At 53.2% G+C, this 26,854-nt stretch overlaps 1 protein-coding gene across 1 annotated transcript in view; it reads left to right on the plus strand.

Annotated features, from left to right (window-relative positions):
• Positions 1–26,854, plus strand: part of ADAMTS10 (ADAM metallopeptidase with thrombospondin type 1 motif 10) — a 44,028-nt gene that overhangs the window by 4,958 nt on the left and 12,216 nt on the right. The window contains exons 2-14 of the mRNA XM_009485262.2: positions 456–820; positions 5,713–5,872; positions 7,940–8,157; positions 9,420–9,503; positions 9,885–10,030; positions 13,003–13,046; positions 14,285–14,390; positions 14,547–14,693; positions 16,473–16,614; positions 20,380–20,487; positions 23,704–23,849; positions 24,284–24,347; positions 25,201–25,303. Of these exons, the coding sequence (XP_009483537.1) occupies positions 456–820; positions 5,713–5,872; positions 7,940–8,157; positions 9,420–9,503; positions 9,885–10,030; positions 13,003–13,046; positions 14,285–14,390; positions 14,547–14,693; positions 16,473–16,614; positions 20,380–20,487; positions 23,704–23,849; positions 24,284–24,347; positions 25,201–25,303 (1,833 nt within the window). The remainder of the gene's footprint in view (positions 1–455; positions 821–5,712; positions 5,873–7,939; positions 8,158–9,419; positions 9,504–9,884; positions 10,031–13,002; positions 13,047–14,284; positions 14,391–14,546; positions 14,694–16,472; positions 16,615–20,379; positions 20,488–23,703; positions 23,850–24,283; positions 24,348–25,200; positions 25,304–26,854) is intronic.

Below are 26,854 nucleotides of genomic sequence, written 5' to 3' on the forward strand. Positions count from 1 at the left end.
CCTTATTGCTAGCTTTGTTACTGAAAGGATGCGGGTTAAAATAACCCTCCAAACCACAGAGTGTGACACTGCACAACCTGGGGTCCCTCTGCCCAGTGGAGATGGAGAGATGGGGGATAGTCCAGGTCCAGAGTCAGAATTTGGGTGTCCTGAATGGCCCCTTGGACCAGTCTGTTTCTCTCTATCACCTGCAGAGGAAGAAGATTATGCTCCGGAGGCTCGACACCTATTGATACCCCAAGGCTCTGTAGGCTGAAGGCCTTTGGGAATACCCCAAGGATCCTGCAGCCTGCACAGGGCAGACCCCCTGTGTCAGGTCGCTGTCCCTCCACCTTGCACTGGCTGCAGCTCGGTTGTGCTCGGGCACAGCCGGCTCCGCGCTGAAGTCTCTGGGCGTTTTACTCTGACTCTCTTTGCAGAAAGTCATTCCTCCTGTGTTTGCTTTCCCTCCCCAGAGGAGTTCCTCTCCAGCCTCGATCACTATGAAATTGCATTCCCCATCCAAGTGGACCAAAACGGGGACTTCCTTACCTTTGATGTGAGAAGCCAGCTGAAGCAACGTCCTCGGCGCAGTCTGGGCTCCTTGCCCTATGAGCCATCTGAGCAGCAGGTTTTCTACAAAGTCTCTGCCCACCGAACCCAGTTCCTTCTCAACCTGACACTGCACTCCAACCTGCTGGCTGAGCACTTCACTGTCGAATACTGGAAGCGAGATGGAGTGGACTGGCAACATGATTTCCATGAAGACTGCCACTACGCAGGCCACTTGCAGGATCAGTACCTGAACTCAAAGGTCGCCATCAGCAACTGCAATGGACTGGTGAGTCTCTGTATTTTGCCTGGCCAAGGGCTATACTAACAACCAGGTCTGCCCATAAAGCAGAGCTGATTGCAGCCTCTTTGATCTTTGCTGCAGAAGTGCAACCTGGTTTGGGTCCCAGCAGGTGGGTCCATGGTGGTGGGAAAGGCATGGGGTCGGTGTCAAGCTAGAATGCTGCACGCTGGCATCAAAAGTCAGCTGAGGGTGAAGAAGGCCACATCTCTTCATTACATCTGTAGGCATTCGCTTGTAGTCCAGTTTCTACCAAAGCCAGCGGGCTTTTTTCCATTGATTTTAATTGGAATGGGATAATCCAGGCTCTAGACCATTATTCTGGCTCTTGCAGAACTCTCCCCTCCACTTCCAACAGCAACAGCAAAAGACATGTTTCGCATGTGCTAATGAGGAAGAAGTGCAGGAGGGTAGGAATTTCACAGCACAACTGGGAATGTCAAAAGTGCATTCAGATCCTTACAATTCCTGGGGTTGCTGGTCACTTCTGTCCAGATTTCAGGATCTAAAAATGTGACCTCTGGGGGAAAAACTGAAATAATCAGTTTTTCAATTTGAAAAAGAGAACATCAAGAGGGGACAAGATGGCATTCCTCAAAAACAGCAAGGCTGCTGCAAAGAGGGTGGGAATGATTGATTTTGCGTGTCCTAACAGCTAGGACTAGACATCATGGTCTTAAATGTCAGCAAGAAAGCTTAGTGGTAGACATTAGTGGTAAGGATAGCTGAGCACTGGACCAGATTGCTTGGAGAGTACGTGGCCCTTACATTGTTGGAGATCTTTAAGAATAGGCCAGACAAATGCCTCTCAGAAATACTCCAGGTATGATTCATTAGCTCTTCCAGCATTGGGAATAGACTAAGGACTTCCATCCTTATTTTTCTGTGATTTTTCTGATATTTCTGGCTCACAAAGCACATTTCATGACCTGCCAGATGGAGGGATGGAGCAAACATACCCTGTTAGCGAATCCCAAGGATGATGGCTCCCTTGGAGGGGTAACATGTCAAAAAAGATTCTGTAGGCCAGATTCATGTTTATGCTACAGCCCCACCTCTTAGCAGTATTCTGGCAGTGTGGAAGAGCTTCCAAATGGGAATGAATTCACGTTTGATTTATTGCTAAATTACATTGCCAGAACAGTGCTGTGGGTTATTAACAGAAATGAGAATCTGACTCATTATATCACAGAGTCTAATGTTTCTATCTCACAGCCAAAAATCAGAGCTGCATAAACTCTTGGTTCCCTTGTTAGCCCTTTGTTTAGATACAGGAACTCTGCTGAAGTCCCAGACAATTTACTGGTGTTCACAAAGCACTGAAGGGTGAGCTGGATGCTGCTGGCTCAGAAGGGATCTGGCATTAGCCTACCTTCCTACTTCAGAGGGCAGCGAGTCCAGGGCAAGCAATGGCCCAGCAGCACTTGTACTGGGATAACACAGTCCACAGGCTGTGTTTAGCTCTGGAGAGATACCAGGGGCTGTCTGGAGGAAAATACAGCCAGGCACAAAGAGGGATGGAGGGTCATCCAACAACCTCTCCTTTTCCTGAACTCTGTCCTTCTGCCCTTGAGAGCTACGGACATCAGCAAGGAGCAGGGAGGAGGTCGTCTGGGTTAGTGAGGACGATAGGGTCAGGAATTTGGACAAGATGAGTCTGGCATCTTTTTAGCTGGCAGAGTGGGGGCTGTACTTGCCACCAGAGGAGACTTGTTGCAGAGCTCTGGTTGATCAGTAACAGCTGATCCCCTTGTGCAGTCCCTCAGCCGCAGCACGCTCCCCGCCAGGCAGGCATCAGTCCGCTTTGGGGGGCGACAGGCAGGCACAGAAGGGGGTCTCCGGTTGCTGAGGTCTCAAGGTTCAGGTTCATGCTGACACATGCTAAGGGGGGGCTGCATATGGTGACCCGTGTTTGTGCAGATCTGACTTACTGATGATGCAGAGGGGGTTGTGTGCTGTGTTGCTGAATGGGCACAAGCAGGGACCAGGTGCTGATTACAGAGTGAGCTGTGCACGAGGAGGACGGAAAGGGATGATTGCATCCACAGAAGCGTCCAACACAAAGCTGTGAAAACAGGTAACAAGCCCCAAGCCATCCTCCTGTCCTCAGACGCCCACATCCCTAAGCAATTTCTGTGTCTGCAAGGTGTACCGCTGTAAACCGCTTTGTTTTCAAACATCCACAATGTAATTTGCACCTTATGGCACACCCCAGCTTTGGACTGCCAATACCTGGGCGTGCTCCCATTGACTCGTCTTCCCAGCCCTACACACCGTCACCCGGCCTGATGGCAGGCAGGCAGCGTGGCTCATCCCATGCATCTCCCGTGGAAGGCACGCCATGCTGCACTTCAGGCTGAGCAGGGGGAAAGTCGCCCAGGCTTAAGTTGTCAGAAGCAAAGGCCAAAATGGTCCATTTTCCAAAACACGCAGAGCTGTGAGCTCCCAGCAGGGCCAAGCACGAAGCAGCTGGAGCCTGCAGGGAGCAGCCCGGGCAGCTTTGCCTCAGCCTGGCCAGGAGCTGAAATCCCTGTCTTAAGCAAAGCTGTGTTTCATCCCACTGGCTACACAAGATCCCAAGGACCCGTGTCCTACCATCAAAAAAATCACAGCGAGAAGAAAACAGCTGTAGGAGAGAAATGCCACTCTTTTACCTCTTGTATCAGAGCTCATCAAAGGACAGTTTAAAGGCCAGGTTTTCAACCCTGTGTGTCTGTGCTGAAATTGTGTTTTCACCTGAAAAGCCCTCCTGAAGTCAACATGAACATTAAATGCTTGGAGCAAGGCAGATGGCCCCGCTGCTGAGGCTAATGTTGAGCTGCTCATGTGTATGTACAAGGAGGTGGAAGAGTTGAACTGTGCTTTTCTTAAGTGTGGTTATAAGTTAATAGCATAAACCATCCTTGCTCTGCAGATGACCTGGGTGAATCAGAGACAGGATATCCAGTTTAGCTCCCCCACAAACCACAGGGATCTCTCTCAGGGCTTCTTGCCGCCCCCTTTCAAGAGGCTTGTGTCACATCCAGCGCCCGGACCTCAGAGCTTGGTCTTTGGGATCAGCGACAAGGCAGTTTTCAGACTCCTGTGATGGCTGAGCTTCATTGCCGAAGGATGCCAGGGAGGCGGTGGAGCCTCCTGCACCCCATGCAGAGGCTCTGGGTTTAAGTAAGAATGGCCCTTTTCTAGCGGTACATGGTTTTCAGGCAGGGCGTGCTCTCCCCTCCTGCTGCTCTGCCCCAAGCCAGTGGTGACCTCCTTCTCCCTGTCCCACAAAGCCGGCAGCCAGCTGGCTTCGCAGGCCGACACTCGGCTTTCCGCCGGAGCCCTCGCCAGGCTAACCTCACAGTACCTCGCTTGTGTTTGAAATGGTGGAGCTGAGCCAAGAGCAACAGAGCCTGGTGCAGGAGGAAATCCCCCGGCACTCTGGAGATGGGGACTTCGCTGTGCACACACTGCCCCGATTCAGCTTTTATGGCAGGGAGGGAGAGGGGGAGAGACTTATTGCAGAGGCAGCATCCACCCCAGAGAGGCTCTCCCCCACGAACGCCCAGCAATAATGCAGGTGGTGCCTTCCGTGCAAGGACCTCAAGATGTTTCACAGAGACCTGCTTCCCCACTCCCCATCCTGGCAGATCAGGGCTCCTGTCCTCCTTGCATAGAGGGAAGCTGGTAAAGTGGTGTGACATCCAAAGAACAACACCAGTGCAGAGCTGATGGCAGAACAGAGGTGTCTCTGCACCCACAGCTATGCTTGTGGACAGGGAGTGGGAGGACAGCTGGGTAACGTGGGTCTTAGACTTTTTGGATACTGCTTGTCCTGCTTGAGCAATGTCAGGCGTGTTTCTGTGCCTCGGTTGCTTGCTGGTAAAGTTCAGCTGATAGCACACCCACGTTTCTTGGAGTTAGGTGAGATTCAGTGCCAGGAGTTGCTACAGTGATGGAGTTTCTGCTTGTATCGTGTTGGGCTGCCAGAAACTTTTTAGGTTGCTCAGACCTTTTAGGTAGAGGGAAAGTGTGCTGCGAGGATAGGACCAGCTGCAGCGGAGAGATCTTGCAAGCGCTTGGTGGGTTTGGATGCTCATCCTGCTGGGGTCTGCTCCTGCCTGGTTGTCACTGTCTTACAAGTGGGTCCACTCACAGAGAGCAAAGTCCGGGCTCACAGCTGAGATTCATTCAGTCAAACAATAAAATAAGTGAGAACAACAAAAAACAAATAAGGGAGCAGAAACAAGATCATCTGACTGAGGTGGTCAGTCTGAGGTGTAAAAGGGGCAGAGATGCCTACAGGGCACAATGCAGGTTTCAGGCTGCAGAGAAAGGTTGAAGCTGGTTGCCTCACTGCTAATCGGACTTCAGATTTTAAAGATTCAGTGTTTCTCAAAAGCCTCTGAGCATCTACACCCCTCTGCAGCAATGTGCCCGAGCTTCCCAGCTGGTGGTAATGGTCCTGAGTTGTTTTTGAAGGTTCATCAGTGAGGCTGAAAAGTATAGGAGGTAGATCTCACTGCTGAGTTGTGCTGCTATTAGAAGGTATGGTATTTAGGATCCCACAGACAGCTCTCAATTAGACTGAGTGGGTGGAAGAGGAAACAACTTATTCATAATTTTGCAAGGAAAGACTGTGATTTCCAGAGGACTTTAGTGAACACAGATGTCCCAAGGCATCCACGACCATCTGGCTCAGTTTCCTCTGGTCTGTAGGTTCATATAGTTCAGTGTTTGTGTGTAAATGAAGGATTCCTTCACATTCTCAAAAGTACTTGTCAGTCCCCAAAAATTCAGTGGTTAATCATCAGAAAACTCGTTCCAAGAAGCCACCAGTATGTCACCCAGTTCTCTCTCTACCTCTTTTATTGTCTTCCATCTCTTTCCTTCTGCAGCATGGGGTGATCGTCGCAGATGAGGAGGAATATTTCATTGAACCGCTGAGCCCGGGAGCTAATGTCAGCGCAGGGAGCGAGGGCAAGGGCAGCCCCCACGTCGTGTACAAACGATCATCTCTCCAGTACCCACACATGGATGCAGCCTGCGGTGTGCTAGGTATCTGTACCCACCAACACATCCTCAATCCATCCCAGCGCAGGCTGGGAAAGTCCCGGTAGACCAGGCTTTGAAGCTCCACACTGCTCTATATGGCAAAGAACCAAATTTATCTCCTGCATTCAAGAAAGTTTTCTGTATTTACTTTTACCCATGTTAAGGATATCTGGTGGCCTGGTCTTTGGAAAGCTCTTGTACTCTCTTCTTCACAGCAGGGCTTTTAAATTTGTAAATAGAGCATGGAATAGAAGAGAAAAAACTGCCTCTTATTGTTCTTAAGAAAAATCCTCCCAGATTTGGCCAATTTTCAAGGTATTGAGAAATCGTAGCTTATGCATGTTCAGCAGAGGCTTGTCTTTGGGTTTTAGTCACTGAAGATTGTGTCCGTGTTGAGATACATCTGCTGCTGTTAGAGACCAGGTGGAAATATGCCTTGTATAGTGGGATGTGGGATTTGGTCACAGTGGGCTCTGGGAGATGTTTACAGAGAATGGCAACTGCACATCTACCCCATTTCTACACTTACAGGCCTTTGACTTCCTAAAGGACTCACACAGGTCTGCCCTGGCCTCTCCCCGCATTCCTGTGCCCTTCTCATCCTTGCTAGCAGTCAGTCTGTGTCCCAGAGCCTGGCTGAAATCCCCGGCCCTTGTGAATGTGCAAAGTTTCTCCATCTACCCAAAATGTTGCATGCACAGAGGATGCTGCTCCCTCAATTTACAGAGGCTTCCCCTGGCTCCGTAAGGATGAGAGGAGATGCCATCCCTGCAGAGGGGCCAGCTTGCATTTTATGGATGTTTGCGGATGCAGAAGCAGAGCTGTTCCCAGTTGCTCCTGGCAGGTTTGTGTGTCACTTCAGGATGTTCATCCAGTGCCCCAGTGGTAGCACTTGACGAGATGAGGAGTCACTGCTGGAAGGGATGGAGCCTGTGGAGACACCGGGGCACTGCCAGCCTGCTCTGAGCAGGCTCGGAGTGTCCCCAGACCTGCCAGCATCTCTGGAGACAACCTGTGCTTCCCTGGCCTGGCTCCTCCTGTCCCAGCTCCCAAAGTCACGTTCAGCGAAGTGCCAGCAGACTCCCCTTCTGCTGACTCTTTGCCACATTCCCCAGCTTCCAGACAAAAGTTAGCCTGTTCCTAATTGCTTCTTGGAAGCAAAGACCATGCAGTGGGAGCCACAGGCCAAATACAGTTCAGAACAACCACAGCGCAACTGGCCCCAGCAAAGCCACCCCGTCCCCTCACCCCGCAGGCTGGACCTGTCCTGCCCTGCCCGGCACAGCCGGGCCCCGAGCACCCCGCGAGCTCCCTTGGATCAGCTGGAGCGGCCGGAGCTGGTAGGCGGTGGAGCCACCTGTGATCTGCCCACCTGCCCAGTCTTGCTGGGTGTTTGATGATCCAGCATTGGAGCAGAGGGGGATTCAGCCGGCTCCCCTGACAGGGCAGGAGACTGGTTGTAATCTCAGTCAGCTCTCCTGCCCTGTGGTGCACTCCAGGCCGTGGGTTTGGAGCTGATGGCTCTGTTGGGGACATCTCTAGGGTCGGGTCAGTAGCACTTGAAGCCTGGAGCAAAGTCCTACAAATGTGCTGCTGCTGCTTTGGAGGCTGCAGCCATTTCTGTGGAGGAAAAGCCAAGTCCTAAATTCAGGTCCTGGCAGGAAAAGGAAAGAGGAAATGATCTGCAATGGCTGTGTAGTTTCTAAATCCACACCGCTCTTCCCCGTGACAGAAGGAGGGCAGGGCCTTGCAGCCCGGAGGCAGTGAAGTGCGTGGGGCTGCTGCAGCAGGACAGGCGCACCCCTCTGCGTGCAGCACCTGGGCAGGAGGGCAGGCAGGATGCCAGCGGGGCCGGAAGGAGCGCGGGGACAGCCCTGGGCTGCAGTAGGAAGAGCTCAGCAGATCCGGCCGATGGCAGCGGGGACGTTTGCTGGGTCCATGCATGGTGCATAAAGAGCCTTGCAATGGCCTTTCCTTCCCTGAAAGCAAGCTCATACTGCGCATCCCTCTCCTCTGTGTGCTGCTGAATTGCTGCTGGATGGCAACAGAAAAATCTCTATCCCTCCTCAGATGAGAAGCCCTGGAAAGGGAGACACTGGTGGCTGCGGACGCTGAAGCCCTCCCCTCTGAAGCCATCGGGCAACCACAGCCAGCGAGGCCAGCTGCCCCTGAAGAGGTCCGTCAGCACGGAGCGCTACGTGGAGACCCTGGTGGTGGCTGACAAAATGATGGTGGGGTACCACGGGCGGCGGGACATAGAGCAGTACATCCTGGCCATCATGAATATTGTAAGTGTTATAACCACATCATGAACCTTGGGGGACCCCAGGGGCTCACGCACCCAGCGGCAGAGAGCAAGCAGGAATAGATTTGTTTGTCACCCCGATTGTCTGGGTTTGACAGAGGGTGCCATGTGCTTTTTCTGCAAGAAGGCAAGCGGGATGGGAACGCAGTGGGGAAATCGGATCTGTTCCAGGATGGCAGTAGCTTCTCCCCATCCCCAGAGCAAGACGTTTGGGTCAAAAATCTTGACACGCTGCTGCTGCTCATGAGCAGTGATACTCTGGAGCCTGCAGGGACTCTCTGTTGAATAGGGGAGGCACAGTAGGAGAGGTGAACTCTGGCCCATCTGACCATGCTACAGGCCAGATCTGGACTGGGAGAACAAAGCCCTTTCTTTGAACAGCATCTCTCATCTCAAATTAGCATTGCAAATAGGGCCAGCCAAGCTGTGAAACACATGGGAAAGCATAAGGACAGTAAGCTCTCACGCTTGGGGGCTGATCAGTGTGAGAGGTGGGGAGAAATACCCTCGTTCTTCCATACCGCGCTGCCCACGTCTCTGGGTTACTGCAGAGGAGCTTCCTCTGCAGCATCAGATTTGGGTCATTGCTGGCGGCAGGATACCAGGCTAGATGCATTAACAGCCTGAATTGGCCATGTTGAATCCTCCTGTGAGGTGAGATAGGCTTGGAAGTTATCCATCAAACTGCTGAAAGCCCCTCTGTGATGGTTCTTTGTCCTGTCCTCTGCAGGATCTCTTTTCATGGCTTGCTCTGTTTGCATTTCTAAAGCAGATGGCAGATTTTAAAACAATACCGTTTCTAACTGTTTCATCTGCTGCAAAACACTCATCGTGTTGCGGCAGATTTCTGAGAGATGCTGTGTCGTTCCCTGCTGATGGGCAGTCAGCAAAGCTTCGTCCCGGTGGCTACGTAATGCCAGGGCCATGGGGCTTCCCCACCTGAGCTCCAGGCAAGGAGCAGGTGCTGTGGGATGTCGGCTTCACTGCTCGAATCTCCCCAGAAGGAGACACCGAGATCTGAACATGGTTTAGGAGGCTCTGCAATGCAAGTGGTAACGTAGAATCCCATACCCATTTCTGCTTTCTAAAAAGATTGTGTTCAGACCCTGCAGCCCACACAGACAAAGCAGCCCTGATGCCCTCCGCCAGGTGCCCGGCACACGCCAGCTCACATGCCGCTTGCACTGTCACCCAGCCAGAGAGCTCATTTTTAAGACTCGTCTTTTCTTGTTTCTTGGAGGTCAGGTTGCCAAACTTTTCCAGGACTCGAGTCTGGGCAATATTGTCAATATCCTGGTGACCCGGCTGATTCTCCTCACTGAGGATCAGGTAATGTGGGCTTTGCTGAGCTACTTTCATCATGTGTCTGCACTTCCGTTGCGGGTCTGTGTGTTCCTCCTGGATGTCAACCCCGGGAGGTCCCCCCAGTGCCAGCTGCTGGGTGCACCACATCCTCTCGATGGCAGCTGGGGACTGCGTTCAGGCTATGGGCTGAGGAGACCTCTGGGATGCTGAGGACTGTTTCTGTGATAAGGTGGCTTTAGGGAGGTTTAAGTAGCTTTAGTCCTCCTAAACTCTTGCTTTCCTATGGCCTCCATGAAAAGGTGGGGGCATCTGGACTGGTGTCAGTGCTCTGCTGGCATGGGAATAGGCAGTGCCTTCGTATCACAGCTTTCCTGGGAACACACTGTCATATTGCTTCCATTCCAGCCCACACTGGAGATTAACCACCACGCCGGGAAATCCCTGGACAGCTTCTGCAAGTGGCAAAAATCCATTGTGAACAGGAATGGCAATGGGAACGCTATCCCCGAGAATGGCATAGCCAACCACGACACCGCAGTGCTGATCACCAGGTAAGGCTGAGCCCGGTCCTGGCAGCGCTGTCCTCACGGGCAGTGTCCTCTGTGCAGCTGTCCTCTCTCTCTGTCCAAGTGGTTGATCCGAGGCTTCCTTCCCATGTGCTCCCAGCTCCCTCAGGCTGGCCACTTGCCAGTTCCCTTGCAGCAATGCAGATCATTGCAGTTCAGATAGTTATCGTCCTCCAGTGTCTTCCCTCAGTCTTTGTTGTGCTCTCAAGGAGCTTAGTTTGCAGCTATGGGTATTTGTGCACCGAAAGTCAATGGCACAGTGTGTACAGCAGTGTTGGGCATGTGTGGGAACCCACCCTGGAGTCATGGAGTATCGGGCATCCTACTGAAACAGAGAGCCCCATCTGCCCCTGCTGTGAAAGATGGAGGAGAGGATACAAGCGGGACCTGAGCGTCATGACAGTGACACAGTGCCTCCAGCCAGTATGGGATTTGGCTCACCTCATTTTAGGTGCCTACATGTAGAGCTGAACTCTCTCCTTGGTAGCTGATGGACACCCTTGAAGTAGTGACTTCATCCCAACTCTCTTAGGACAAGAGCAGTCCTGCCCTGCCTGTGTCTCTGCGCTCCTGTAACAACAGTCTAGGTCAGCAGCTTAACCTAGATGCTGAATTAGACCTTCAGAGCTGGGTGAAGGGGTCTGAACCTTCACACGCAGGACAAATAACCCCTGTCAGAATAGATGGTGCTTGAGCCTGGAGCAGCAGAGAGTACAAGAGGGACAGCTGGAAGGACAGATGGATGGCCAGAAGGAAAGAAGATGCAGAGAGGATGACAGGGACAGTGGAAGGAACAGAGGGCACCTGGGAGGACAGAGGATGCTGAAGGGAGAGCTGGAAGAACAGAGGGGACGAAGGGTGCTGAGAGGCAGCTCTCAGCAGTGCTGCCACCTGCACCCGGGACACTGCCTCTCCAGCGACCGCATAAACCCTGCTTGGGCAGCGGGGTGACAGGCTGGGGAGAAGCCAAAGGCAAACCCAAGGTTTGTTTGCGCCTTTTTTTTCTCTCTCTTGCGGAGTGGAAGAAAGTCCTGAAATGAAAGTGCTGGAGAGGGGAGCCTCCAAGCGGGAGCTGGTTTCGTTGGCACCATGCGCTGCTCTCCTGCTCCAGTTCCTGGGGGCGGCGGGAGCCGTGCACAGCCTGGTGCATCCCTCCTGGGGAGCTCATGAGAGCTGCCTGGTGCATCCCTCCTGGGGAGCTTGTGAGATGAGAACCCACAAGCAGCAGGGGAGGAGCGAGTGAAAGGCCCCTCAGCCCCTGCTTTTCACTCTCCTGGGGCTGCAGCATCTGCTTTTCCTTCCCTGCTGCCACACGTGTGGGATGCAAACACCGGCTCCGAGTTCTTTGGCCTCCCACCAGATGTTTGAGCTAACCCGAAGCGACTCAGCAGCCGGCCGTGCCAGGCTTGGACAGCACCAGCACATCCGGCCCCGTCTCTAATGAATTCCCCATCTCCTGATAACATCTTGCTGAGCTGCAGGCTTTTTTCTCTTGCAGGGACGTGTCAACCCAGAGCCTCCGAAGGCTTTAATGGTGTTCGCTCAAAACAAAGCAACAAATGTTTTTCACTCACTCGGTTTCCTGCTGGGGTGAGAGGTTTGGTTACTTCCAGAGAGTGCCAGGGGCCAAAGGGACAGGAACCATCACCAGGAACATGTTATGCTTAACCCATCGTGTGCTATCAGCTTGCTTCCTCCCCACTCTCATCCCCATGGAGCTGCCAGGGCAAGCGATGTCGGATGGTCCTGCTCGCCATGCAGGTGTCACCCAAACCTGCACATTGGTCAGCATCCTCGGTGCTCCGAGCCCAGCTCGCACTCAGGTTGAAAGGCACCTTGGGGCTAAGGAGCAACACCTCAACCCGGCTCTGGGGCACGCCAGCCCGGCTGTCACCAGTCCTCCCGCCTGCCTGCCCTACGCGGGTTTCAGCGTTAGCCTTGCCCCTTTCAGCCTGGGTTTTGCAAAGACCCAAATGTCTGGGGAGTCTCACCTTCTGGAGAAGGTATTTGAACAGAGGCAGGGAGGGCATGCAGTTTGTCTCCGCAATTAAATGATAATATTCACTCTCTGGCCCAAACTGGTCTCTTTTGGAGCTGCTGCCACATCCCATTGCGAGGGTGCTGCATTTCAATTTGGAGCAGATTTTACTTTGCTGTCCTCGTTTAGCTTTTCCTTGCACACGGCTAACGATGTGCAAACAGTCGATTCCTTAATGCAGTGGCTGGAAGTTGAGGCCAGGAACAGAGGGAAGAGTCATCTTGAATCAACCCATATTGAATTTGTTTGGAAAATTCTCAGTAAAGAACTAAACTGAAAAAAAAATATTAAAAAATCACTTTAGCATTTTAATGAAACCACAGTTGGTTTTGAAATGGAACGTGTTTTCAAACTGAAATGTTTTCCTTATTTTTTAAAAAAATTTTCAGAATTACATATTTGATTGATACGATTTGCTGCAAGGGACCTGAGTTTACAGACAGGAGGCTGGCCCTGTCGTCTTCCACCCTGCCCTTTTGGGACAGATCCCTGAGCCCAGTGCCTCCCAGGAGAGAAGTGGCCGGCTCCCTGGAGTGCACTGGGTGCTAGTGAGCAGAGCTGGACCACCCACCTAAACCCAAAAGGCTTCAAGGCTGGAATAGCGTTGTCCCTGCTGATTTACCACGTTTCATCAAAAACAAACCTCTGACCCTGCTCAGCACTGCCCCATAGTTAAGGGACAGGAGCTATCGTTAAAAATCCACAGCGAGTCTCAGCTGGGGGGAAAATGAGTGTTGTACAATACGGATCAGAGGCATCTTACCTGTTACCATTGGTACTTTCCATTCCAGAAGTGTCACATGAGCGATGGGGTGTTTTGAAGTGTTTTGAATGTAAACACATCAGTAAAACAGAGATGCACGATTTTGGAGCCACTGAAATTGTAAGTGTTCTTAACGCTGCCTTCTCTTCTTTGCAGATACGACATTTGCATCTACAAGAATAAACCATGCGGCACTCTGGGTAGGTAGGATTTTGCTGCCCCCTCGGCAGCACTTCTCACCAGCACAGGCATCTTCGGGAGCGTGGCAATGGCAGGCTGTGCTGTCCCCCTTTCCTAGTGAGCAGGCTGAGGGGAAGCACTCGCCCAACACTACCGCGAGCACCGGCAGCAGAGCCAGGAGCAGGCCGGTGGTTTCCAGCCTGCTTGACTGTGTAGCCTCCTTACTTCTGTAAACACTAGAAGCAGCAACCCAGAGGACAGATGGGTTCTGGAACAGTTCTCCGTTATAGCCCTGGGTCAGGTCCAGCCTGATGATTAAGAACTGCTCGCATCTAGGGCTGGTCCATAGCCTAGTGGAGTATTCCTGGCTTAGCATAGAGAAATAAGACTTTTTTGTGATGACTATAAAGGGAGTTCTTTATTTAAACTGCTAGACGCAGACAGACCCTGCAGCTCTCTCTGGCTGTAGCTCCTAATTTGTCTTGACCTGGTCTAGACTAAGCAGTCAGGGAGGGATTACTGCTCTGAATCACTGCAGTTAAAAAGGAAAAGTTGGTGGATCTCTGACCTGATGCAGCTGCAGACGAGGTGCCTGGGCTTGAGGTGCCTGAGGTTGAGGCTGGAGGTGCTATGATGGCTCGATTTGTTCCTTTAACATAGACTATTCCTTCCCTGGCCCGGTGCAGCGGGCACAGCCTGTGGTGGTGGGACAGTATATGGGCAGAGGGTTGGGGGAATCTGCTGCCACAATGCAGGGGGGATTTCTGCCTGGAGTCAGGCTGGATTCCTGACCATGGTGGGCATCAGCCAGAACCAAACACAGATGGTCAGGTTGGATCCTGGCTTACTCAGTTGTCCAGGCTGCCCTGGCCAAGTTTGGATGCCCAAGTGCTGGTGCAGCTGATCTCAGGTCCCCCCACCAGCAGTGCCAGTGTTGTGACAAGGACTGCTCCCCCTCTGCACACAGTCTGGGGTTTGGATATGAAATTCAGAGGATTTTGACCCATTCTTAGCATTTCTGAGCCTGTCATTGTTAATTTAGTTGACAGTGCTGGGTGACCATATGCCCACAACCCATAAGAGCCATGGGTCCATCCCAAAGCCCAGTACAACTGGTGGGAAGAAACTTGTTACTGACAGCAGGCTATGCTCAGTGTTAGTGAGTGTGAAGCACACCAGTTAGTCCCCAAATACCACCCATGCCCCCTATAGATGCTTTGTGCTGACCTTATGTGACAGCTCTATCTGGCTTCCCTAGGCCTGGCCCCCGTTGGCGGGATGTGCGAACGAGAACGAAGCTGCAGCATCAATGAGGACATTGGCCTGGCCACAGCCTTCACCATTGCCCACGAGATTGGCCACACGTGAGTACTGTGCCAGAAGAGTCCCTGGGAGTGGCCGTCACAGGGAAGGGCCCTTGTTGGTTTGTTCCTGCCAACAGGAGCTGAAAAATCCTGATCCAGATGTGTTGAAAATGCAGCAGCTGATCATCTCTCTGTTGCCTTGGTGATGCTTTCTAGGTTTGGCATGAACCATGATGGGGTTGGCAACAGCTGTGGCTCCCGTGGGCAAGAAACGGCCAAGCTCATGGCTGCTCACATCACCATGAAGACCAACCCGTTTGTGTGGTCCACATGCAGCAGGGATTACATCACCAGCTTCCTGGAGTAAGGAATCCATCTCACCTTGCCCTTCCTTCTACCTCGCAACCAGTACACACCTCCAACCTCTCACAGTCACTTGTGAGGAGTGGGTAAAGCCAAAGAAAAGCCCCCAAAGCACACAGCCTGTGCACCTTCTGTCTTGTCTCCCAGCACCTCATCCTATCCCAAGAGGCACGTGCTTTCCTTCCTTCCTTTAGATTTTCCCGTGTTTGCTTGCCTGCTGAAGATACTAACCCCATTTACCTTGCAGCTGTGAGACCTTTATTTAGGTTCCCCACTTCCAGAAACTTCACAGATAAGTCATAACTTCTAGAGGCATTTGGATGTTTCTGAAGTTCAGCCAGGAATTGCAGAGAAGGGTTGGTGTGGTGGGGAAGGAGGATCTGGAGACAGGACTGGGTCTGCATGGTGTAGGCAGCTTCTCCAGACACTGAGGGGGAGAGTTTTCAGGTGTGAACCAGCAATGCAGGAGAAAGGTTTTTGTGGTTTTTTTCCAAAGCACCTTTACGATTCAGGAGAAGGGATTTAGGCTCCTAAGTCACAGAGTTTCAATATTGTCTCCTTGCCTGAGTCATACCTCTGCAGCCTGAAAGAGCTTCTCATCCAGGGTTCAGGCAGTCCCCAGGGGTTCTATCACAAAACGAGCAGTCAGGATCAATTTTGGTGAGGTTTTTGGTAAGATACGGTCACTACCTAATAGAAGGACTGGGTAGGACTTGAGTCACAACTGGAAGAAGCAAAGTGTGGGGGGTCACCGTGGTGGAAAGTCCCCCAGGAGTCTGAATACCAGACCTCTACTGGAGACACTGCTGTTGTAAAGCTGCGAGAGGGGCAGCGAAGGCAAGCCTCCCTGGGGGGGTGCCGCCTGCCCCGCTGTTCCACAAAGCTTGGCCAAACCGCGCGGCTCATCACCAAATCCCACATCTGGCAGCTCACGTTTGGCCGCAGCAAAACCTGTCCCGCTTGCTCTTGACCCCTGGACGTGCACCGCAGCAAGGCACGTTGCACGGACAGCGCCGGGAAGGCGCCGCGGCAGAGGCTGCCTTGTCCTCAGGTAACCCCGAGGTCTCGGCGGGGCTGGTGGAGGACGGCGAGTTCATGTCGGCCCTCTCCACAGTTTGTGCTGGCCGCCCCCGCCTCAGCGCGGCCCCGGGAGCCTCTGCCGAGATGGGGCCATGGTGCGTGCAAGACCCTGGGACACAGGGCCGGGGGAGTGGTGACAGGGGCCTTGATTTAGGGAGAGCTCAGACAGCAGCAAGGACGGGGGAGGGAAAGGCGTGTTTCTTGCAAAATTTGGACGCTCCTACAAAGCTCTGGCATGCAGAAGGACGGGCTTGGAGAGAAGGGGCTCTCTGCGCTCAGCACCTCCTGTTGCTCTCAGCTGGGGCTCTGCAGCCGTGGGGTGGGAGGGCAGCCCCTCCGCCTACCTGCTGCCCTGGGGGTCCTGGGCACATGCCTGCCTGTGCACTGCCACATGCTGCCTGCTGGACCCAGGACCTGTCGGGACAACCAGGGGCTGGCCATAGCCTGCAAAACCCTCAGATTAAAATTGCTAGAGTTACCTAGGGACAAGCATATGCTTCCCAGCACAGACAGAAAGACTTCAGAGCACTTTCTCGGCACCAGTTTTGCCCAGAGGATGCTGGTAGAGTTATCCCCCCAAAGCAGCCAAGCTTGTGAGAGCTCAGCCCGTATGGAGCCAGGAGTGCCGGCTGCTGGTCCTTCACCGCGACGCTCTCCTACAAGCCTTTCTGAGCTCTGATTCTCATCTCTTGTTTCCAGCTCCGGGATGGGATTATGCCTGAACAACGCTCCTCCCAAGCAAGACTTTATCTACCCAACGGTGGCTCCAGGACAGGCCTACGATGCAGACGAGCAGTGCCGTTTCCAGTACGGAGTTAAATCTCGCCAGTGTAAATACGGGGTAGAGAGCCTTCCTGCTTTACTATCGGTTCCCAGGGGGTGGAGGATGGGAGCTACAAGGGCAAAGGGGCCATGGGGCCATTCCTCTGCTGCCCACATCGCTTTGCTGTCCTGCTTCAAATGAAGGGCACCGGCACATTCCCTGTGAGCTTTTTGCCTTGCTTCCCTGTGAGAGGACAGAGGAGGTCATTTCCCATCCACAAAGGTTGACCCCAGCTCAGTTTCGGTCAGGTTATTCCCATGGGAAGAGATCTCTTGCCTCTGTCTGACACTTTGGCTGCTGCTGGACCCCAAGGGTTGCAGCTGAAAGCCAAGCTGCAGTCCCCTCATCCAATTCCTCTCTCAGCGGGGGTTTGTACACAGACATATTTTTCATAATCCTTAGTAGAAGTCATTATGCTGCTCGCACAAACTTAGAAGGAGAAACTTCTTTCTTCCAGGTGAGGTGTGTCGATGAGCTGTAGGTCTGTCTGCAGGACAGCTGCCCACCTAAGCCACTCCCACCATCACACTACCATCCCCTGATCTTTGAATCCAGGAGACCACTGAAAGGAAAGGTTGTTTCAGGACAAAAGATCTCAGCCTGACGTTTTGCTGTTCTTAACATACTGGACATTGCCAACTATCTGAGCATAGTGGCGAGGGGGAAGCTTCTGCAGTAAAGGGCTAGTTGAACTCCTTAATGCATCCGCTTTCCCCTAGAGGAAACAGAGCAGCCAGCAGTGAGATACACGGGCAGCTGTGTTGTCCGATGACACACGTGTATGTGTACCCACCCCAGTCCAAGCCCTGGAAAGCTGTGAAGGAGGAAACACATCAAATCAGGGTTTAGTTTCTCTTGCAACCATGTAAATCCAAGCCCAATGCTGCCATTGAAGTGACCCCCATATGAACCAGTTTCACTCTTGAGCGTTCATCTATTTAGTATGGCTAAACACTAAACCACCTCCTGCTCACCTTGGTGAACAAAGGGCAAAGCTTGGCTCTCCCTGGTCCAGTGTTGTCTTCTGACATGGCCCAGGGGCCCAGAGCCTGCTGGACATGGGGCAGATGCAGTCTCATGAGATGCCCAGAGCCGCAGCAGAAGTCTGCGTCTGAACGCCATGGTTGTGGTATCTGATGTCAGGTGCTACCGACTGCGGTCTGTGCCCCTCCTCAGCCAACCCAGAGGCAGTGGAATGGAAATTTTCCACGTTTACATGCCTGTTTCCCAGCTAATTTTTAACTTGGGCAGATGCTTCCTGTATATATACAAGTATCACAAAAGCACAAGATGTCCTTGTGATTACCCTTCTAGCCCAGCCTGTCTTGCGTGTTGTTTGGGAGAAACCCAAAGGGCGTAAGGGCTCAAGTGTGCGCAGATAAATCTGGGTAAATGTGTAAGTCCACCCATCCTGTGCCCCATAAAAGCAGGCGCCAGGGTGATGGTGCAAACATGGCAGGATCCCTTCCTCCGTGCCAGTACAGAGCAGAAGATTAATAGGCGTGATGAGGACAGAGTGAACAGATGTCACTGGTTGAAGCTGGGAAGTCCTCTCCCTTGGTGGCACAGAGAGAAGAGACTATACAGGACCTCCTACTTCCCAATAACATTCTGTCTCTCCAAGAGCAGTATGGAGGAGTAGATGCCTTTTGAAGGTGGGAGAGACTTTCTGCTTTCACTGGTTAAAGCCAGCTGCAGCTGGGTTTTGGCAAAGGAGTTGGGAACCAAAATCCCTTTGTGTCTTGGAGCTGTGGTCCTCGGTGCAGACTCTGCAGTATTTTCCTTTGCTAGCTCACCCTGTGTCAGTCTGCTATCACAACCCCAGGAACAGGAGGGAAGCAGAGAAATCCCGGGCTCGTCTTTTCATCCCTCTTGGTACCAGCACAGAGGATTCCCAGTCGTTGAGTCAGTTCGTCCTGCGGGGGTATCAGTTACTGTTTAGAGCACAGCCCTTGGCGGGGTGGAGGAATGCCTTGCTGGAAGGCTGAACCAAGCCCGGAGGCGTGATGAACAGGCTGCTACCTGACTGGAGGCAGGCGGCCGGCGGGAGCTGTCTTGTAGGTCATGCTGCCGTAGGGGCAGGCAGGAGGCCAGGCGGTCGCTGTGCTGGCACCGGAGCATGCAGCGTAGAGTACGCGGGGTCCTTCAGCCCATGCTGCGGCATTGGTGTGCACCGAGAGTGGCACCAATGTGTGCTGGGAGCGCATTAGCAGCAGCCATGGCTGTTCGGGCTCTGCTCTCACACCTTGTGACAGTTTCCTTCATTGACAATGTGAACCTGTTTAATACTTTCAAGCATAAACTAAGTCACAGCAAGCTGCTCTCTGACAAGCAGTGACTTTTTCTGTAGGCTTGTTTCAGTAGGAATGGCAGCAGGATGGTGACCTGGCAGGAATCTCAGCTCTGGATTTTAGGTGTTGCTTTGCAGTTTGCATGTGTGGAAGTCCAGCCTGGTTGATTTAGCAGCAGACAGGTTCAAAGGACCTGGACCTTCTGCTTTAGCAGCTGTGACAACTTTGCAGAGTCTCTGTTGTAGACCTAACTTCTGGGTGGGTTCTGGAACAGCCAAAGGAAGCTTTTTGTTTGCTGGCACTCTGAGAGGTCAGGATGGGCTGAAGCTCAGGATCTGGGGCTCAGGAAACCTCTTGGAAAGCAGTCTGGAGTCCTCAGCCCAGTATCACTCAGTGGACCCAAGTGCACCTAGCAGAGATGGAGAGCGGGAGTGCCCACTTCTGGAGCTGCTTAAGGGCCAGCTCAGTATCTGGCATTATTTTGATTATTCTGAAAACGGCTCTAAATCTTAGAATCATAGAATGCTTTGGGTTGGAAGGGACCTTTAGAGATCACCCAGCCAAACCCCCTGCAATGGCTTGGACAGCTTTAACCAGAGCAGGGTGCTCAGAGCCCCGTCCAACCTGGCCTGGAATGTTCCTGGGGATGGGGCCTCCACCGCCTCTCTGGGCAGCCTGTGCCAGTGCTTCACCACCCTCAGTGTAAAACATTTCTTCCTTATGTCTAGTCTAAGTCTATTCTTCTTTAGTTTAAAACCATTACTCTTCCAGAGGAGTCTTCCCTTTAGGACTGTTAGGCTGGATGGAGATTGTCAGTACACAAGCTAGCCACAACGTGACCTGCAGTGCATTCCTGCAGCAGGAGACAACAGACATGCCCCACTGATGCTCCTGCGGAGTCCCAGCTTCCCGCAAAGGCAGATCCACATCCATGTGGCAGATCTGGACCCACGTGGCATAGGGATGTCCATGGTGGGTGCTAGGAATGGGCCCTTGTGCTCAGCCTCCACTGCACAGACCCAAAAAAGAGAACATCCCTCAGCCCTGGGGAGAGGGGTCAGGTGAAGTACAGCAGAATTAGCTGAGGACTCACTGGGATGTCCAAGGAGACGTGTCCTTTGTGGCACAAAGACCAGGTTTGGCTGTGCAGGCTGGCTGGGGAGGCGTGAGCGCAGTGGAACCTCCAAATCCAGAGAATCCCAGCCACAGGAGAAGTGCTTAGTCTTAGTCGAGAGAAGGGGGTGAGCTGTCAGTGGCCTTGAGGTGACTGCAGCTGGCAACACCTTGCAAGATTTTATCTCATCTTCCCCCCACCATGCTGAAAACACTCCTGTCCCTCTGTCCCAGCCCAGCTGGTGCTTCTCAAGCGCACAGGCGTGCTGCTGCCCCAGCCTCGCAGTCCCTAGCACAAGCGAATCCTGATCCCTGCTTTGTTTCTTTGTCTCTTTCTTCCTCCCTCCCCCTCTCTCCCCCAAAATCTCTCTCTTTCCAGGAAGTCTGCAGTGAGTTATGGTGTCTGAGTAAAAGCAACCGCTGCATAACCAACAGCATCCCTGCTGCTGAGGGGACCATATGCCAAACCAACACCATTGAAAAGGGGGTAAGGAAGCCCGGGGCACCGTAGCGAGTTGACAGTGAGTGGCTGAATCCCTCTTCCAGCAATAACCGGGATTGTTGTTTGCGTTGGTGAGCATGGAGTTGATTTAAGAGCACCCATCAGCCTGTTCTCCCCTGCCTCCCAGAGCCTGGAGCCACCCCCCCCCCCCCCCCACCAGCACGGAGGGAGACTGGGATGTGCCAAGGAGCCCAAGGGCCCGTAATCACCCTGAAGTACAGATGACCTTGCATATTGCTAGAAATGCGGAATATGAAGTCCCTGCTCCAGCAAGCTGCTTGGTCTCGCCTAAGAGGCACAGTAAGGTGACGTCAAGCTATGGCGTATGCTTTAGATGAACTTGTTCTCAGGTCTGCCGAGGTCTCCTGGCTGTCCTGAGAAAAGTGATTTTTGCCCCAGTTTCCCCAGGAGGGACAATGGGTTTGTAACATTTCAGAGGAGCTTGTGAAAAGCTGCCTCGCAAGGCTAGATATGATGAAACCTTCGTTTTTCAGACTCAGCTGAGAGAGGAGGGTAGGATTTTTTCATGACCATATATTTTGAAAGTGAATTTTGACTTGATTGTTCATATCGCTTCATTCCCTGTGCCTCCTACACCCGTTTGCGCCAATATAAAGCAAGTGTTAGCACTGTTAAAGCACTGTTAAAACAAAGTGCCTTTGCAAACCGAATAATAATTGGGACAATGGAGAATCAGGGCTGGGACATTCTCCATTAAATGGACATGTGTTTTTCCACTAGAGGAAACATAATTCTCAAGAAATTCAAGAATAATTTCAAAACCTTAAGAAGCTGGAGAAGCTGATGTGCAGGAAAGAGGATGGCTATGACAAATGCATTATTCTTTGCAAACAGTCGTCTTAGTTCTGCTGGAAATTAGGTCAAAAAGGAGTAGACAGCTCCTGGGGCTGAACATCCCTGCTGCTGGACATTCACCATATACAATGGCAATTTTTTTCTACTAGTGATCTTTTTTTACCAGCTTTTCCCACTTTTAAGTATCTCTTTTTCCCGCACTTAGTGGTGTTTTTTTTTAACCAGGGTTCTTCAAAAGTCCTAAGTGACAAGCAGTCGCAGCCCCCAGGACTTGTGGGAGCTATTCCCAGTGAAGATACTGACTCAGTTTGAACCCCAGTTGCCTTCCTGTGCTTCTGTTTATCCTTTTGTTTTAATTCATGCTTCAGAAGTGGTTTGATATCCTTGGTGAAAGAAGGTGAACCTTTGTATTAAGTTTCTACCCCTTTTCCAGCTGGTGGCCCCTGCGCTCACCGGCCAGGTGAGCCCGCAGACCTCAACCCTTGGCTGGAGCAGCTCTCTGAGGTCTACCCTGGCTTCTTCCTTTCTAGCTGGGGAGAGCAGAGGGAAGAATCAGGGCATAGAAGCTATTTGAGGTATGCAAGATTAAAGGAGAGATAGGGTGAGTTTCTGTGCTCTGCCACCCAACTAGGGAAGCAGTTGGGCAGGGGAAGGCTGAGCCAAGCTCTGTTGGACGGTGGCTGTGCCCACAACCCGGACCTCTGGTTGTTTCCTCCTCACAAATTCTCAATTTTTTTTTTCTTTTTTTTAAGCTGATCCCCCATGGTTGTTATGTCTTCACCTGTCTTACCCCAAGAACCCACAGTGGGTGACATCAGGCCCAGATCTTGTGGTAGTTTCTGCTGCCCTAGGGGTGCCCCCAGCAGCGTGGCTGCTCAGACAGTGGGTTCACTGTCTTGCTGGCTCCTTCCCTGCCTGTTTTGGTTTTCTTTTCTTTTTTTTTTTTTTTATAATTTCCATTAATCAAGCACTTGTTACACAGGTTGTGGTCAGCGCACCCCATGAGGTTGCCTTTCATTACACATCCTCCCTCCTCACGTGCCCCCAACTCAGATCTGGTCTTGCAGCTGGCACACGTCTCTGCTTGCCACAGGAGAGTGAGCGAGGGTCTGCTCCCAGCAGCCAGGGCGCAAGGGCAGAGCCCATCACGGACGCTCTCAGGAGCCCTGAGCCCGTGGAGGGGTTTTCAGGAGCTGGGCAGGCTCCTGGGTCCTTCCTGCAAAAGGAGCAGCCCCAGTACCTCCAGTCTGGAGCATCAGCAGGGACACCAGAAAGGCTGTGCCTGCAGAGCATCTCTTCTGCATGGGATCGCACGTTTGAGAAGCACTGGCCTGCAAGGAGGTCACTAGCTGAGTGTCCTGGGAGGCCATGGTTCATTTTTCCCTTCCGGCTGTGCTGCCCATGGAGAGCCTGGTTCAGGAGCCAGGAGAGGCTGTGCCAGCAGCTCTGGGGTGGGTTATCAGCCCCTGGAAGGAGTGCACAGCAGTTTCTTCCTTCCTGGGATTATCTCAGCCCCCGAGGCATGGTGTCCGGCATTGTGCCCGGAGAACAGCAGCGGGTCTGGCAGTGTCCCGCTCTGCGTCACTGTTGACTCCAGGGGGTGCAGGATGCTTTCCAGGTCCGAGGGAAGTATTTCATAGGCAAGTTTGCATGAGCATCTGTCACCAACAGGACAGAGGAGGGCCGATTCTTTAGGGATCCTCGGCAGACCAATGACACAACATTGTTGTTACAATCAAAACTTTATTTTAACCTGGACCTTCTGCAGATTGGGTCATTTTAAAACACTAACCACAACTTGAGCTCCCAGTATGCATACAAAATTCACTCCATCCTGGAAGGAAGCAGCTGGTGGTGGAGGTGTCCGTACCCCCCCAGGTATCCTGGCACTGCCACCCAACAGCAGCAGCTCCCACCCAAGTCCCACCTGGGACTCACTGCCGCATGCTTTTATAGGCAGTGAGGTGTGTGCTCTGACATGTCCCTGTTGCAATGTGTGTCCCTGATTGACCCGGGTGCCCAGGACCCCTTTAGAGGAGAGGTGGGGATGTGACCAACTTGCCCGTGGCCACCTGCCCCACAGGATGGTGCACCAAGGGCTGGGAGTGGGGGCACCGGTCCCAGCATCCCTGCGAACCCCGAATACACAGTGTGCACAAAGGGTGACACTGTCTCGGAGGAGAGGGTGCCCAGGGGGAGGCGCATGCCCTCTGGAGAGGGTGTGGAGAACTTGACTCCAAGGCCAGCGCAGCTCTGAGTTCAGATTTCGCAGGATCAAACCAGATCCCAGCTCTGAACAGGCTGCCACATCTGACAGAGGCTGGGGAGCGCCCCGGGAGGAGGAGACTGTGTGCTCAGGGTGTTTGAAGCTCTGTCTTTCCCCAGTGGTGCTACAAGAGGGAGTGTGTGCCTTTCGGCACCCGACCGGAGGGCGTGGATGGTGCCTGGGGAGCGTGGTCATCCTGGGGGGAGTGCAGCAGGACATGCGGCGGAGGCGTGTCGTCATCCATTCGCCACTGTGACAGCCCGCGGTAGGTGTATGTGTGCTTGGCTGTGTCAGTGTGGCCCTGCCTTGTCCTGGCTGCACAGCTTCACTGTTCGGGTTAGGGGGGAAGGCAGCAGCCAGGTGCCTGTGCAGCTCTGCGCTTAGTTCCCAGGAGGGTCTCGGCTCCTGCACGCAAATCCTATGTCCTGCCTTCACAGCAGCTCGGTGCTTTTGCCTTTGGTGTTGGGTCTGCAGCCACATACCCAAAGCCACTTCGACAAGTCCGCTGCATGCTTGCAGCTGAGCATGTGAAGTCTGCTGGGGGGCTGCGCTTCTGCAATAGCCCCTCCAGGCAGGATCCTTGCAGCGGTGTAGGGATGGGAAAAGCCATGGTGCTCCTGCAAGCTTGGGGCAGCCACCTGCCACAAACGTGGCTCGCTGCCCTGAGCTGGTTCTCCCATCTCATTCCCGGTTTGGCAGGCCCACGATTGGAGGGAAGTACTGCCTGGGAGAGCGGAAGCGGTACCGGTCCTGCAACACCGATGTGAGTACTGGTGGGCTTGGGGAGAGGAGCGGTGGTGGGCTTTGCTGGTGGGGTGTAGGCAGTGCTGTGTTGCAGCGCAGCTGCGGGGCGTTATGTGCAGCTGTGGGACCCGTGGGAGGAGGTGGCAGCGCTTGGTGGGGGTGAGCCGTGCTGTGCCGGCAGCAATCCTGCAGTGGGGAAAGCCAAGCAGGACGATGCACGCCTGCACCGGCTGCGAGCTGGCTCAGAGGGTGGGTGGGAGGTATGTACCTGCAGGGCTTCCGCATCAGGACGGGGCCTGAAAAGATAATGAGGAAAAGAGCGAGGGATCGGAGGCTTTCAGTGCTGCCATGACAGCCGTTGCCTCTCATACGCTGCAAGTGCAGGCCTGGTCAGGTGAGAGCGGCTCATGAAACACGCCATAGCACCCCGCTTCCCAGGGCTGGGGGTTAAACCTCAAGGGGAGCAAAGAGAAATAACTGTGCTGCAGGGAAGCTCAGTGAAGTTTTAGACCTGGGAAATGTTAGCTTTAACATCCACAGGCTGGTAGTGAGAAAAACAGATGGCTCCCCATTGCTTCCCCTGGGCTTTGCACCTAGCTTTTAAAGGATTGCTCGCCAGAGCGAGTGTTGCATCTGCAGACAGACCAGCTGGGGCCCAATGGCTCATGCCATTAGTCTTCAAATAGTGCTCAGCTTTGCAGGAAGGGTGCTCCTGCCGTACTGTAACAGTGTCCAGTTGTCAGGGCTGGTGTCCATCTCCTAGAAGGGCTGGTGTTAGTCGCAGCTGGGAGCCCTGTAGCAGCTCCTGCCCTCCTAGCAGATAAGGCAGGCTGCTCCCACCAACGTGCTGATCGCTGGCTGTGTGGCTGCAGGACTGCCCACCGGGCTCCCAGGACTTCCGAGAGCTACAGTGTGCCGAATTCGATAACGTCCCCTTCCGAGGGAAGTACTACACCTGGAAGACGTACCGTGGAGGTGAGTGCTGGGGCTGGGCTGAGCATCCCTTGGCTCAGGCAGAACTGGAACAGGGCCGCGCAGGGCTTTGCTCTCCCCCGTTCTCTGCAGGGCTGGGTCTCGTGGTTCAAGTGGTCTGGTGGGCAGTCAGTCACCATCTCCATTAGGTCAGGTCCCGCAGGCTGCCTGTGCTGTGTCCCTGGGGTGTGCTTCCTCCTCCTTGCACGGCTGTGGATCAGGGTGCATCCCTCCAGGCAGCTGCCCCTGATGCTGGCCCTCGACCGTCCTGCTGTGCCCTCGGTCATTTACCCCTGTGCAATTGCTCCTTAACTTCATTGCTTTGCTAGAAACAATTCCAGCAGCATCAGAGCTGTTTAACCTCTTTCCTCAAGTCTCTTTTCTTAATTGCTGAGTAAGCAAAGAGGAAGGCTGACAAGAGAAGGGAGTTGCTAGTGTCTGGTACCTGACGGGGATTAAACAGGACAGCCCTTCCTGCGCAGGCAGGTAAAGCTTCCCGTTCCTTCACGGGCAGAAGGGAGGCAAACCGGTGGATCCTCCAAAGAGCAGTGCTCCCCTCTTCCCAAGGTCAGTCCTCCTGTGTCCTGCAGAAGTGTCTAGGAGGGGGGTGGGAGGAGGCCTCTGTGGCAGAAATCTCTTAATAATGAGAAGGAACAGCGCGTCTCCTTCATGTAGTTAATGAACTTGACTGGGGAAATCCTTCGCAGCTGTGTAAATAAGCACACCTCCCAGCGGGGCTGCTGCAGCTGGAGCAGATGTGCTGAGGCTGCAGGGGATGGATCAATAAAAATGTAATAAAATTGCAAAGCAGTAAGTCACACAAAGACCCCAATGGATGCCAAAGTGGAAGACAGCCCCGCAGGCTGGATCTGCCCTTGCTTGGACCTCTCTCTTCCCCAGGCATGGCCCAGTGGTGTGAGTCCAGCGGATGGTTGGCCAGTTGAACATCGGCCCTTGAATTGTAATCTGGCTCTGACAGATTTTTGCTTTGGCTTTCAGAAAAAGCCCCTTCCTCTCTCTCTCTGCTTCAGCTTCCTCTTCCATAAAATAAGGTGATGAAACCTTGTCCCTTTCCCAGGAAGCTGTGAGCATTGGCACGATTGTGTCCTGAAGGGATCTGGGAGCTCCCTGTCTCAGCTCTCCAGGTCGGCTGTGGGTAATGGTCACGAGGAGCCGTGTTGTTTAGCAGTTATGTTTTGTTTATTCAGTGTCAAAGGGTATCACTGTCTTCCTCTGCAGTGGCCCAGGTAGGAAAACTGAGGCACGTTCACATGAGTAGAGAGGTGCTGGAAGCAGCAGTCTGTTCTGGGAGCCAAGCCCCTGGCTGGGAGAGTGCCCATCTCCCAGCTCTTGAGAAATCGTGCGTGCTGACACGCACCTGCCTGGGAGATGTCAGCCAGGGTTAGCAGGATCAGCTCTTCATGGCATGGGCTGTCCGCACGGGACCCTCAGCTCAGCTGGGACCGTGGAGGTGGTAAGGTGTCATCACTGTTCCCCTCCAACCATGAACTTCCTTGCCTGAGTCTGGATGCTCTGTCAGGATTAGGGAGACCT

The sequence above is a fragment of the Pelecanus crispus genome, chromosome 20 (assembly GCF_030463565.1).
Source record: "Pelecanus crispus isolate bPelCri1 chromosome 20, bPelCri1.pri, whole genome shotgun sequence".
NCBI classification, from domain to species: Eukaryota; Metazoa; Chordata; class Aves; order Pelecaniformes; family Pelecanidae; genus Pelecanus; species Pelecanus crispus.